General features: G+C 39.1%; 1 protein-coding gene and 1 long non-coding RNA gene across 5 annotated transcripts in view; one reads left to right on the top strand and one right to left on the bottom strand.

Annotated features, from left to right (window-relative positions):
- The window catches only part of LOC133621079 (uncharacterized), a 79,015-nt gene that overhangs the window by 54,743 nt on the left and 9,012 nt on the right, over positions 1–15,260 (top strand). For 2 of the 4 annotated variants that reach the window (XM_061982909.2, XM_061982910.2), the window contains 6 exons: positions 1,751–1,839; positions 1,915–1,988; positions 4,291–4,336; positions 6,128–6,168; positions 6,237–6,307; positions 6,394–6,566. In XM_061982909.2, the coding sequence (XP_061838893.1) occupies positions 1,751–1,839; positions 1,915–1,988; positions 4,291–4,336; positions 6,128–6,168; positions 6,237–6,307; positions 6,394–6,566 (494 nt within the window). Of the gene's footprint in view, positions 1–1,750; positions 1,840–1,914; positions 1,989–4,290; positions 4,337–6,127; positions 6,169–6,236; positions 6,308–6,393; positions 6,582–15,260 lie in introns of all 4 variants that reach the window. The other 2 variants (XR_009817599.2, XM_061982911.2) reach the window with 2 other exon arrangements.
- Positions 1,828–9,623, bottom strand: LOC133621095 (uncharacterized). The gene is made up of 3 exons (XR_009817604.1): positions 9,396–9,623; positions 6,815–6,986; positions 1,828–2,010 (listed from the first exon to the last, which is right to left on the bottom strand). It is a non-coding gene; the product is annotated as an uncharacterized lncRNA (long non-coding RNA).

Genomic DNA, 15,260 nt, shown 5'->3' with positions numbered 1-15,260 from the left:
GAGGTACTAGCTACCTAGTTTTCACATTTGCACATTTTTAAAGGGGCTGTTTGCAGGCGTTATATCATTATTTGCATTATACCCCGCCCTCTTCCTGGTGCGATCATGCGAGATACGCACGCACGCAACAAAGGAATATTGCTATGTTACAAAAGCAGTATCTATAGCAACCATGGTATCCTTTTTCAACCATTTTCTTCTAGCACAGGGGTGTCCAAAGTGCGGCCCGAGGGCCATTTCCTGCCCGTAGCTAATTTTTTAACGGCCCGCGGCACAATCGTTAGCATTCTAATATTAGCACGCCAGCTTTTTTTTTTGCTAATTTTGCAGGTATACACATCAGCGTCAAATATTTTGTTACTCGACAAATGCTAACATTTAGCATGCCAAAGTTGGTATACTAGATTTTTTAGCTAACTAAGCTAAGCATTTATTTTTTTCAAATGTGCACCTCAAAGTAATATATTTTGATACTAGACTACAGTTGGTATTTTAGCATGTAAACATTAGATTTTCTAGCCAATTTAACAGACATACACTTCAGTGTTCTATATTTTAGTATTTTACTAATGCTAACTGTAAGCAGACTGTTATTAGCATTTAAGCATTGTACTGTTAGCAGGCTAGCTTTTCTAGCTCATTTTGCTAGTATGCACAAATGAGTCATAATGTTTGTTAATTGACGCTATCTTGCCAGTGTGCTAACTGTTAGAATGTGTGTTTGGCTCATCAGCAGTCACCCAAAATTCCTACCGAAATTGCATTTTTTTAGTTCTTCGAAAACAAATCTATATTGTACTGGTTTTAAAGGTGAAAATACCAAAATGGCCCCAGCGTCCTTCGATTTGTCAGTGTGTGGCCCCCAGTGGAAAAAGGTTTGGGCACCCCTGTTGTCGAAGGTGTCTTTTGTGTGTGTGCTTGTTTGTGCGAGCCTCAATGCCCGAATAGCAATTTGTGCACAGGTGACAAATATTTATTTGTTAAATCTTTTCTCTGAAACCACTATTGGTAACATTTGCTCGCTGAAATTGTGTTTTCATATATTTTGGTGAAGAAGAAAAAAAATCATAGTTTTAAATGCTCGTTTGAATTGTCTTCTGTTTTCCTAAAAAAAACTGTTTTGTTTGGCTTTTAGCTGATGTTCTTTTAGACTTAGACTTCCTTTTATTGTCATTCAAATTTGAACTTTTCAGTACAGATAAAAACAATATGTTGTTGCATTAGCTCGTTGTAGTGCAGGATAAAAGAGCAATAAGGTGCAGATATAAATAAATAGATTACTGTACAGATAAATATATTGCACTTTTGCATATGCATCCACGTTTATGGATGTATGTTATATTGTCTTTATATTCCAGCGAGTTAATTCGTTTTTTGAGGGGTATTGAGGGGATTATTATGATGCGTTCAAGAGTCTTATATTTTGGTTATATCATATATTTTGGTTATTTATCGCAAGGAACTACATTAAAAGGTTTACATTTTTCACTTTTTCTCATTGCTCTACACATTTTTGCACTTCTTTCACATTTTCCTACAGCTTTTGCTTTTTTTTACTGTATTTTTTTTAATTAAAAAAAAAACAAGTTGCGGGCTGCAAATGGCCCCCGGGTGGTACTTTGGACACCCCTGGCTTAAGTCTTCTGCAACTTTTGAATATTTTGGTCAAATTCCAAATTGCATGACCTTAGAGGTTCCACTATACCTTAATTGGATTCCCTTGCTCAACGTGGGCCTTTTTTGTCTTTAGTCCCCCCTCCCAGTTGTTTTCCAGAGGGAGTGCGGAATACAAAGCAGGGGAGCGTGAACACAGCCTTTTACCTGCGCCCATCCATGTTGGTGAGTCGACACGAGGCCAAAGTGTGGCCGTCAGGTTTGGAACGCTCTCATCCCGACTCCTCTTGTGTCTCGCAGGGAAGTACTTGAGGCTGAAGAGGATCCATTTCCAGTTGCCATATGATGTCATGTGGCTTTGGCAGCACAACCAGGTACAGCACCGCCGTTGAAGTCCTGAGTGGAGGGGACAGGGGAGGGGAAACGACGTCAACAAGGAGAATCATAATCATGGGAGTTCATTGTGTGCATGCTGGGAATCAATCACTTTAATGCTGCTGAAAGATCAAAGTCATGTATTTATCGTTGATTCCTTCCTTGGTTTTTCACTTCCATGGCATTTCAGCTCGCCAACATCATTCGTCATATTCACACGGTTTCTGAGAAGACTGTTATTTCCACCTTGCATTTTACTGCCGCATAATAGTGTAACGGCTGAAATCTGTATCACGATATAAGTGTTTTACATTGTTCGATATCGATAAATGATATTTTGTTATGACCTATGAAATAGACTATATTGCCAAAAGTATTTGGCCACCCATCCAAATGATCAGAATCAGGTGTCCTAATCACTTGGCCCGGCCACAGGTGTATAAAAACAAGCACTTAGGCATGGAGACTGTTTCTACAAACATTTGTGAAAGAATGGGCCGCTCTCAGTGATTTCCAGCGTGGAACTGTCATAGGATGCCACCTGTGCAACAAATCCAGTCGTGAAATTTCCTCGCTCCTAAATACTCCAAAGTCAACTGCCGGCTTTATTATAAAAAAATGGAAGAGTTTGGGAACAACAGCAACTCAGCCACCAAGTGGTAGGCCACGTAAACTGACAGAGAGGGGTCAGCGGACGCTAAAGCACATAGTGCAAAGACTTTCTGCGCACTCAGTTGCTACAGAGCTTCAAACTTCATGTGACCTTCCAATTAGCCCACGCACAGTACGCATAGAGCTTCATGGAATGGGTTTCCATGGCTGAACAGCTGCATCTAAGCCACACATCACCAAGTCCAAAGCAAAGCATCGGATGCAGTGGTGTAAAGCACGTCACCACTGGACTCTAGAGCAGTGGAGACGCCTTCTCTGGAGTGATGAATCACGCTTTTCCATCTGGCAATCTGATGGACCAGTCTGGGTTTGGAGGTTGCCAAGAGAACGGTAGATTTCGGACTGCATTGTGCCAAGTGTGAAATTTGGTGGAGGAGGAATTATGGTGTGGGGTCGTTTTTCAGGGGTTAAGCTTGGCCCCCTTAGTTCCAGTGAAAGGAACTTTGAATGCTCCAGGATACCAAAACATTTTGGACAATTCCATGCTTTCAACCTTGTGGGAACAGTTTGGAGCGAGCTCCTCCCTCTTCCAACACGACTGTTCACCAGTGCACAAAGCAAGGTCCATAAAGACGTGGATGACAGAGTCTTGTGTGGATGAACTTGACTGGCCTGACCTGAACCCGATAGAACACCTTTGGGATCAATTAGAATGGAGACTGAGATCCAGGCCTTCTCGACCAACATCAGTGTGTGACCTCACCAATGCGCTTTTGGAAGAATGGTGGAAAATTCCTATAAACACACTCCGCAACCTTGTGGACAGCCTTCCCAGAAGAGTTGAAGCTGTAATAGCTGCAAAAGGTGGACCGACATCATATTCAACCCTATGGGTTAGGAATGGGATGGCACTTCAAGTTCATATGTAAGTCATGGCAGGTGGCCAAATACTTTTGGCAATATAGTGTATAAGGATTATCAAATGTAAACATTTTTATTTCAAATTTACCCTTCCTCTGATTATAAACCTTACAAGCAATGATCTTTGACTTTTCATCGGACTAGCGTTTACCTTAATGAGAGTATTGGATTTTTCTGCAATTTACATGCAATTTCCTAAAACAACTTTTTTCCCCAAGTACCACCTCAGACAACACTTGGCTCTCCAAGTACCACCATAATGACCAACATTAAAATGCAGTAGCGTAGTAGGCCTAAATATCCATTAAAAACAAGGCAGAGGTTTTATTTAACAAGTGTATGTAATATTGTTGGCCACTGTAACGTTACACACAGTTTGAACAGTAACACTGTATTTCATTATTTAATGAAGTGATTCTCCACTGGTTGGAGCCGGTGTACCACAGTTTGAGAATCACTTTCCTGGAAGGTTGCAGTTCCTCGTTATTCCCACTTTATGTTGCGTAAAAGCAATTCATTGTTTTTCTGACTTTTCTTAGACCTAGCATTTAACGTAAGCAAATATCGGACAAGAAGATCAAAGGGAAGATGGCGTCCAATCAGATTCCTCTGCTGTCTTCTTTGTTACTAGTAGGGGACATATTTGTATGCTATCTGGAGATTGCTATGATATACTGTGATGTCCTGAACGTTATTTCATTGTGACGTCATCACTCGTTTCGGAAATATTTGCTGTTTTTAACCAAATTCTTGTCTTTCTCTCCATAGCTTCAAAAGCAACCCGCCTTCCCGCTGAAGAGGAAGCGGCGTTACTGTAAGTCTTTCAGTAATACAAAAGGAAGTCGCCGAAGTGTTCGCCTTTTTACTAAAAAGTAACCTGAGTCGATATCGACATACAGTTAATGGTTGAACGCTTTTGTCGACACAAAATGTGAGATTCAAAGTTGTCATTTCTATAAGAATTAGGTGCGTTTATGTTGACATGTGTTGTAGTATTATTAAATTCATCTTTATTGCTAAACCATAACACCATAATTACGGCCTAATTACAAGGCTTGTGTAAATTTCCAAATTGAATTGAGAATGGCTCATGCATTCAAATTAAAATCCATAATTTGAATTGAATTTTACTTGAATTATATTTGAAGTAGAGATGTCCGATAATATTGGGCTGCCGATATTATCGGCCGATAAAAGCTTTAAAATGTAATATCGGAAATGATCGGTATCAGTTTAAAGATTATTGGTATCGGTTTCAAAAAGTAAAATTAATTACTTTTTCAAACGCCGCTGTGTACACGGACGTAGGGAGAAGTACAGAGCGCCAATAAACCTTAAAGGCATTGCCTTTGCGTGCCAGCCCAATCACATAATATCTACGGCTTTTCACACACACAAGTGAATGCAACCCATACTTGGTCAACAGCCATACAGGTCACACTGAGTGTGGCCGTATAAACAACTTTAACACTGTTACAAATATGCGCCACACTGTGAACCCACACCAAACAAGAATGACAAACACATTTCGGGAGAACATCCGCACTGTAACACAACAGAACAAATACCTAGAACCCCTTGCAGCACTAACTCTTCCGGGACACTACAATATACACCCCCCCGCTACCCCCCCCCCCACATCGCAACCCCCCAACCCCGCCCACCTCAACCTCCTCATGCTCTCTCAGGGAGAGCATGTCCCAAATTCCAAGCTGCTGTTTTGAGGCATGTTAAAAAAAATAATGCACTTTGTGACTTCAATAATAAATATGGCAGTGCCATGTTGGCATTTTTTTCCATAACTTGAGTTGATTTATTTTGGAAAACCTTGTTACATTGTTTAATGCATCCAGCGGGGCATCACAACAAAATTAGGCATAATAATGTGTTAATTCTACGACTGTATAAATCGGTAACGGTTGATATCGGAATCGGTAATTAAGAGTTGGACAATATCGGAATATCGGATATCTGCAAAAAAGCCACTATCGGACATCTCTAATTTGAAGTATATTTGAATTGCTAAATTATATAATTTTGGTGAATAACAGTGTATTCCAAATATGAATGATTTACATATTTCAAATAAATATTACTATGAACCTCATGTACGCGATATACAAACCCCAAAACCAGTGAAGTTGGAACACATATATATATATATATATATATATATATATATATATATATATATATATATATATATATATATATATATATATATATATATATATATATATATATATAGTATAGTACACACGCTCCCCAGGGGGGCCTGCTCCACTATTTGAGAGGGACTAATTTAGGCCCCAAGCCAACATTTTTAGCCCAATGTGAAAAAGTTTGGACACCCCTGATCTAAATGATCACATGCATAACTGGAGGAACACATGTCAAACTGCTGTTGGTTAAAACATCCTTCATTATCACCCGCTCTTCTTATGCCTCGAAACAAATGCAAGCAATGACTCGTTTCACTTTCGGGATATGTTGACGTGAGTCAGCCAGTCCCAGGGCTGTTGAAGTAAACGGTTCCACTGTAAGTTTTTCAAATGAATGTCCTCATTGTGGGACTTAACTGAGATGGTCTCTCTCCTTCACACAGGCCGACTAAAGGACAGGATGCTACCCTTTCAGCACACAATGGTGGGACTCACTATAGTGGTTTTTTTTTGGTGTGCAAAAGGCATAACTAACGGTAACTCCATGCACAGGAGGAGGGCCCCACTGACCTGGCCAGCCTCTTCCCTCACCTCGACATGGAGCCTTTGACCGACAGCGAGCGGTATGGGAATCAAAACAGCGGCACTGATTTGTTACTCTTACTCAATGACTGCTATCTTTTGTTTCGCCCCCGCCAATGTGGGTCAGGAGCTTTGTGGTGACACATCGCGTGTTCCTAGTGAGGAACTGGGAGCTGGTGAGAGAGCGACAGATCCGACTGAGGACGGAGCACAGGCCAGAAAGGGATGGCGAGGCGGAGGAGAGGGACTGGCGCTTTGTTTGCGGGGACGGAGCCAGTGGAGACGACCACATCAAGTCAGGTCCATGAAGCAAGTGTGTGTGTTAGTTTTTGTTTCTGTAGGTGTCACGCGCTCATATGCGTCATTATATAAATGAATATACTGTATTTTCCGGACTACAGAGTTAGAGTGCGTTGATCTATAGGCCGCGCCCACTAAATTTTAGAAAAAAATGTTTTTTTCCCCAAACATTAGCCAAAGCTGCAGAAATATACATTGCAACATTCAATATTTACACAGAAATATTTTGTAAATGTTTATTTACATACCTTAATTGTTTCCAAACGGTGTCTGTAACACGGCAGTAAAACGGCTGATCGAACAAAACAGAAGTCATCGTCATGGACCCACTAGCTGCGGAAGCTAGCTCTCCAATCAGCTGAACAGACTCAATAACTCCACAGTGACGTCTTGGTGAATTTTACTGAGGAATTTCTGAAACTGAAACAAAACAAATAGAATGCCATTGTAAGTTAATAATACTAACACAGACACTCATAAACGTGTTTGCATATTAGCTCATGCTAACAACGCTAGCTTGATTATTATAATCGTAAGTACAAATATGCATGAAAACACTCCTACAGACATCAAACATGGGACGGTTTAGTAAGTATAAACGGTTTTAATTATATTAATAAACATACTAACGTTGCTTGGAGTGAAGAATGAAGAAACCATACAAGTAGAACTGCTATGGGTGAGTAGTAGACGGAACAGCACTTGTCCTTCCGGTTGAAAGCACTAAACGGAACAGTACTTGTCCTTCCGGTTGAAAGCACTAAACGGAACAGCACTTGTCCTTCCAGTTGAAAGCACTAAACAGAAGGAAATACTGTAGACCAGGGGTCCCCAAACTACGGCCCCCAGCCTCCAAAATCCGGCCCGTGGGAGGTCCCAGGTTAAAAAAAACATATACATTTTATTTTTAAATTATTATTATTTTAAATCTAATCTATTTTCTACCGCTTGTTACTTTGGTTGTGTCCTAGCCGCTGAGGCAAATCATATTGTCTAAAAATGCATTTTCCCATCAATAACATGACATCATCGGCAAAGTGCGCGCTCTTTCAGTCAATTAGTGCACGGGAAATATATATATATATATATATATATATATATATATATATATATATATATACCGTATTTTTCGGACTATAAGTTGCAGTTTTTTTCATAGTTTGGCCAGGGGTGCGACTTATACTCAGGACCGACTTATGTGTGAAATTATTAACACATTACCGTAAAATATCAAATAATATTATTTATCTCATTCACGTAAGAGACTAGACGTATAAGATTTCATGGGATTTAGCGATTAGGAGTGACAGATTGTTTGGTAAACGTATAACATGTTCTATATGTTATAGTTAATTGAATGACTCTTACCATAATATGTTACATTAACATACCAGGCACCTTCTCAGTTGGTTATTTATGCCTCATATAACGTACACTTATTCAGCCTGTTGTTCACTATTCTTTATTTATTTTAAATTGCCTTTCAAATGTCTATTCTTGGTGTTGGGTTTTATGAAATAAATTTCCCCAAAAAATGCGACTTATACTCCAGTGCGTCATATATATGTTTTTTCCCTTCTTTGTTATGCATTTTCGGCCGGTGCGACTTATACTCCGAATAATACGGTATATATATATATATATATATATATATATATATATATATACAGCCCGGCCCCCGGCCAAATTGTTTTAACCCAATGCAGCCCCTGAGTCAAAAAGTTTGGGGACCCTTGCTGTAGACATTCATCTCGCAGCACCTGCAGTGAGCTAACTCGTCCAAAAGATGGCGCCACAGCACAAAAAATAACACACCTCTTCAGTGTGTCTGCTTGTATTTGATGAAAACTATTTGTTGAACACATAACATTATGGGCATTAGCAAAGAAAACCCCCACAAATGAGCCGCACCGTTTTATGAGCCGCAGGGTCCAAAGCGTAGGAAAAAAGTAGCGACTTTTAGTCCGGAATTTACGGTATATATGGTGGCACCTCCAAGGTTGAACGAATAATCTGTTCCTGTCGGTAATCATAGAAAAATAATCTGTTCCAGGGTCATACTTTTCCATATTGCTTCGATTTTACTTATCTTCAAAGCCAAGCAGGACATAAAAATATTTTTTGTTTTTTAAGGGTGTTAAGAACCCATCCATCCTTCCATCCATCCATTTTCTACCGCTTATTCCCTTTGGGGTCACGGGGGGCGCTGGAGCCCATCTCAGCTACAATCAGGCGGAAGGCGGGGTACACCCTGGACAAGTCGCCACCTCATCGCAGGGTGTTAAGAACATTTTAGGTTAATTTTCTTTCTTTCGCCTAAATTTCTTAATAAACTTCTGCCCTCATAAATATCAAACATGTAACCCAGCTATCAAGGCAGAAAGTAAAGGAAATGTCGACACAAACATTGAAAACAAACAATGTAAACAAAATAGTAAATCACATTGAACACTTAACAATAACCTCTTGAAATGAAGGTGCAAAAATAAGGAATATGTAAGAAATGCCTAATAAAGTGTAACAAAATAGCGCAAAGTGTGAAAATGTAAGCATAGAGAAACCTGAGAATAACTTTTTTTCTGCAGGTTTAGTGCCAGGAAATTACAGCTGTGCTCTAAAGGGTGAGCACAGCTAAGGTAGTGTGGTATTGCCTTACATCATTGGTCTGACTACGGTCCGTTTGAAACAAATCCAAAAAACTGCAATACCGTCGAAGGGGATTTTTCCTCTTTTAACCACAATTTCTTCATTTTTACTTTCTCTTCTCACTCCATGCAAAGAATCAACCACAATACAACAAGACGGTGCAACCAATCTTGATACTGTTACCTGATTGGCTGTTAGCCTGTCACTCCCGCTGGTCAGTGATCACTTCCTGCGTTGCTTGGTTACCAGAGAGCGAGTGCCTTTGTTCATGCAACCGACCTTGCTTAGCAACTTCCGAGTTCATCTGGAAAAAAACAACAACAAAAAATTGAATGCATTAACATCAATTACATGTTTATCGTGATATATATTGATAGAGTTTTATCGCTGAGTCCTATTTCTCACTTTCTTTATTAAAGTGCTGGTACTCACAACTTTCTTTGGCCCTATGGTGGATTATTTTGCAGTGAGTTAAAACAGCACAGATGTGTGGTGTACACAACAAGACTGACTAAAGAACACATGTGATTCTTTGATTCGGCATTCGATTCTGTGAAGTGATGTTTTTGCATTAATATAGGCCTTTATGATAGACATAAACCGTTTTCTGTCTCTGTCTCTATTATAAAACTTAGAGTGAAAAAAAAACTAAACAAAAGTGAAACTAAATTTAGCCCTTTTGGCAAGTGGTGATTTTACAATGCTTAGCAAAACAAAATTTAGTTTCACTTTCGTTTTTTTTTTAACTTACAGTTTTATAATAAAGAGACCGAGACAGAAAATGTATTTATTTATATGTTTGTTAATTTATTTTTTAGAATGTATGCCTAAAATAAGGCTTTTATTTCACAATAGCAATGTTAAATGATAGCATTTTTTTTTATTTTTAGCATTAACATACAAACCCCAAAACCAGTGAAGTTGGCACGTTGTGTAAATGGTAAATAAAAACAGAATACAATGATTTGCAAATCCTTTTCAACTTATATTCAATTTAATAGTGTAACGACGTGGTCGCATAGTGATGCGGGTGTGGTTCTCCCAAGGATGCAGATGGCTTCGGACACAGCTTGCAGGTAGGAAAAATGATTTATTATAAATATAAATAATATGATGGATAAACAAAAGGGCTAGCGTGGGAGCTAGCAAACCAAAAGAGCCTAGCGTGAGAACTAGTAGCTAAGAAACAGTACATAATCGTCGTCATCAGTTGTGTGAGAACAAACTACGAAGCCAGACAGAGTGAGGCCAGAGCAAAGACTAAATAGCCCTCTGATTAGCGCCCGGGCAACAGGTGCGCGTCCCGAACACTAACCAGAGGCAGGTGCGTACAATCTGCCGTCATGGCAACAGAAACAAACTAAACTCAAGGTGCTGAAAACACGTGACACAAACATAAACAAACTCTGATCCGGGCAGCGGATCGTAACAAATAGACTGCAAAGACAAGATACTTAACATTCAAACTGGTATTTTTTGCAAATATTAGCTCATTTGGAATTTGATGCCTGCAACATGTTTAAAAAAAAGCTGTCACAAGTGGCAAAAAAGACTGAGAAAGTTGAGGAATGCTCATCCAACACTTATTTGGAACATCCCATAGGTGAACGGGCTAATTGGGAACAAGTGGGTGCCATGATTGGGTATAAAAGCAGCTTCCATGAAATGCTCAGTCATTCACAAACAAGGATGGGGCGAGGGTCACCACTTTGTGAACAAATGCGTGAGCAAATTGTCGAACAGTTTAAGAGCAACATTTCTCAATGAGCTATTGCAAGGAATGTAGGGATTTCACCTTCTACGGTCCGTAATATCATCAAAAGGTCCAGAGAATCTGGAGAAATCACTGCACGTAACATTGAATGCCCGTGACGTTGGATCCCTTAGGCGGTACTGCATCAAAAAGCAACATCAGTGTGTAAAGGATATCACCACATGGTATCAGGAACACTTTGGAAAACCACTGTCAGTCACTGCAGTTTGTCGCTACATCTGTAAGTGCAAATTAAAACTTTACTATGCAAAGCGAAAGCCATTTGTCAACAACACCCAGAAACGCCGCCGGCTTCGCTGGGACCAAGCTCATCCAAAATGGACTGATGCAAAGTGGAAAAGTGTTCTGTGGTCTGACGAGTCCACATTTCAAATTGTTTTTGGAAACTGTGGACGTCATGTCCTCCATAACAAAGAGGAAAAGAACCATCTGGATTGTTCTAGGTGTAAAGTTCAAAAGCCAGCATCTGTGATGGTATGGGAGTGTATTAGTGCCCAAGGCATGGGTAACTTACACATCTGTGAAGGCACCATTAATGCTGAAAGGTACATACAGGATTTGGAGCAACATATGTTGCCATCCAAACAACGTTATCATTGACGCCCCTGCTTACTTCAGCAAGACAATGCCAAGCCACGTGTTATAACAGCGTGGGTTCATAGTAAAAGAGTGTGGGTACTTGACTGGCCTGCCTGTCGTCCAGACCTGTCTCCCATTGAAAATGTGTGGCGCATTATGAAGCCTAAAATACCACAACGGAGACCCCGGACTGTTGAACAACTTAAGCTGTACATCAAGCAAGAATGGGAAAGAATTCCACCTGAAAAGCATAAAAAATTGCTCTCCTCAGTTCCCAAACGTTTACGGAGTGTTGTTAAAAGGAAAGGCCATGTAACACAGTGGTAAAAATGCCCCCGAGCCAACTTTTTTGCAATGTGTTGCTGCCATTAAATTCTAAGTTAATGATTATTTGCAAAAAAAAAAAAAGGTTTCTCAGTTCGAACATTAAATATCTTTTCTCTGCAGTCTATTCAATTGAATATAAGTTGATAAGGATTTGTAAATGATTGTATTCTGTTTTTATTTACGAATTACACAACGTGCCAACTTCACTGGTTTTGTATAGAGGGTGTTTAAATTTGAAGGTTTCAGTGTGCTTTATAAATTCACCAAGATAAAAGAAGTTTGAAGACAGTTTCTCATTGAATGGAATGGGCAAGTGTGTCCAAAACTTTAGACTAAATCTATGCAGCAGGAGTCGAGTGAACATCCGAGTAGACGCGGGTGTCCTGTGTCTTTTTCCTTCAAAAACATTCGTCCGTGCTTCTCTTACAAGCCGCCATCCTCATAGCTGGCTCTCTGTATCGCGCTCGGATCAGCACAAACTTAAGTGCTTTTCCAACCACGACATCGCAGCTCGCATCAATGTTTCCCCATCTCTGTCATCCCACTGTTTGCGGTTCAAAAGGCAGGCAATTAGTCATCAGCTTTCTCTATGTTTCTCCTGCTTAACTGCAATCGGGGGCAAATGAGGACTCTTTCTACTCTTTGGACACGGCATTAGGTACACCTGCACAAACAAATACAATGATAATAAAGAAATCTGCTTTCAAAAAGAGTACAACTTAAAACAGAAAAAGCTCTGTGTTTGTTTTAGTAGACCACTTCCTGGTTTATTGACAATTTTTGTTACTAATTAAAAGAGACGCTCCAAAAAATGGATTCACATCAAAATCGCATTTTTTTTAATTCCGATTCTAAATCTATTAATAATTTGACATTTAACAACTATTATTTATTTATAGTTATATTTTTTGGTAGGGATGGCTGAAAACTGTATCATGATACAAGTCATTTGGTATCAGTCGATACCAATAATTATTGATATTTTTATGACCTATCAAGAAAACAAAAATATATAAATATTAAGTGTAAACATTTTTACTTAAAATTTAACCTTCCTCTGATTATAATACCCTCAGCTATCAAGGCAGAAAGGAAAGAACATGTCAACCATGAAAAAAACCTCAATCAATGTAAACAAAATTGTAAAATCACATTGAATACTTACCAATAACCTCTCAAAATGAAAGTGCAGAAATAAGGAATACGTAAGAAATGCTAAATAAAGTGGAACAAAATAGTGCAAAATGTAAACATAGAGAAACCTGAGAAGAACTATTGTCTGCGGGTTTAGTGCCAGGAAGTTACAGCTGTGCTCTAAAGGGTGAGCGCGGCTGACTTTTCCTGTTTGGTCGACAACTTCTTCGCTCTCTCCAGCTCTGAGTTTTAGTTGTTCTTCTTGCTCTGAGCAAAGAATCAACTGCGATACAACAAAATGGCACAACCAAACGTGATAGTTGATACTGTTACCTGATTGGCTGTTAGCGTGTCACTCCCACCGATCAGTGATCACTTCCTGCAACACTCGGTTACTAGAGCCAGTGCCTTTGTTCTTGCAAACAACCTGGCTTTGCAACTTCCGCTTTATTCCGACAAAGAAGAAAAATAAATTATCGAACACTTTTTTTAATGATCTCGATTACATGTCGATCCCAATATATATTGATATTGTTTTATCACCCAGCCCTAATTTTGGGATTTTCTATTTTTTTGGTAGCGTATAAAATAAGTACTGTATGAGTATGTCTTCTCAATTGCTTTGTAACTGTCTATGCAAAGTATTGTAAAGCTGAGATTGGGTTGGAATTGCTCCATTTTCTTTTTTAGCTTTTGTTTTGTTCCCACTTATCTATGTTCTTATATGTGTAGAGAATCCAGTCGCTTCAGTTTAAGGTCACAGGACATCCTTTGGCGTGTTGGTTCCTAAATCCAACACAAGTCTTGGTAAAAAAAAACCTTCAGACTTGCTGCTCCATGGTCATGGACAGAATAATAAAAGGATCTGAGGCTACCTAAACTGATCACTTTGGGGGAATTTCAGGCTTTTTTGAAGGATCGAGAAGCTGTTTCTATTGGGCATTGTACTTGTTTTTAACTTGTTTGTATTGAAACATCTTATTTTTTACCTATTGCGTGTTTTTATGTTTACGTTGCAAGTAATTTGTACTATTAACCGTAGTGTGTGGCTGCTCCTGTCTTTGTTGTTGTTCTATTAATTTATGAAAACTGTTTTGTAGGTCACTCTCGCAAAAGAGATTGTTATATCAATTAGTTTTTTACCTGGTTAAATTAAGAAAATTAAAATGTAAAAAATAAAATGTAAAAAAAAAAAAATTATAATTTTTTTCAGGCCAACGCTGCGCATAGCAGCACGCTTTGGCTGCCAAGAGGAGCTTTTTAAACCTGTACTCTATTGTGAAAAGGTTTTATTATCATTTATATACCTAAGAATTTTACAGTCGTGGTCAAAAGTTTACATACACTTGTAAAGAACATAATGTCATGGCTGTCTTGAGTTTCCAATCATTTCTATTGATTATTGTGGCCAAACAGCTCAATTTTTGTTTCATCTGACATCACATGGACAAAGATAAGACCTTCTGGAAGAAAGTTCTGTTGTCAGATGAAACAAAAATGTAGCTACAGGTATTTGGCCACAATACCCAGCAATATGTTTGGAGGAGAAAAGGTGAGGCCTTTAATCCCAGGAAGACCATTCCTACCGTCAAGCATGGCGGTGGTAGTATTATGCTCTGGGCCTGTTTTGCTGCCAATGGAACTAGTGTTTACAGAGAGTAAATGGGACAATGAAAAAGGAGGGTTACCTCCAAATTCTTCAAGACAACCTAAAATCACCAGCCCGGAGGTTGGGTCTTGGGCGTAGTTGGGTGTTCCAACAGGACAATGACCCCAAACACACATCAAAAGTGGTGAAGGAATGGCCAAATCAGGCTAGAATTAAGGTTTTAGAATGGACTTCCCAAAGTCCTGACTTAAACGTGTGAACAATGCTGAAGAAACAAATCCATATCAGAAATTTAGCTGAATTGCACCAATTTTGTCAAGAGGAGTGGTCAAAAATTCAAGCAGAAGCTTGTGGATGGCTACCAAAAGCGCCTTATTGCAGTGAAACTTGCCAAGGGACATGTAAGCAAATATTAACATTGCTGTATGTATACTTTTGACCCAGCAGATTTGCTCACATTTTCAGTAGACCCATAATAAATTCATAAAAGAACCAAACTTCATGAATGTTTTTTGTGACCAACAAGTATGTGCTCCAATCACTCTATCACAAAAAAATAAGAGTTGTAGAAATTATTGGAAACTCAAGACAGCCATGACATTATGTCCTTTACAAGTGTATGTAA

Source organism: Nerophis lumbriciformis, linkage group LG21, assembly GCF_033978685.3.
Source record: "Nerophis lumbriciformis linkage group LG21, RoL_Nlum_v2.1, whole genome shotgun sequence".
NCBI classification, from domain to species: domain Eukaryota; kingdom Metazoa; phylum Chordata; class Actinopteri; order Syngnathiformes; family Syngnathidae; genus Nerophis; species Nerophis lumbriciformis.
Note: the sequence above shows the minus strand (reverse complement) of the source record. Positions and strands in the feature narration are given on the sequence as shown.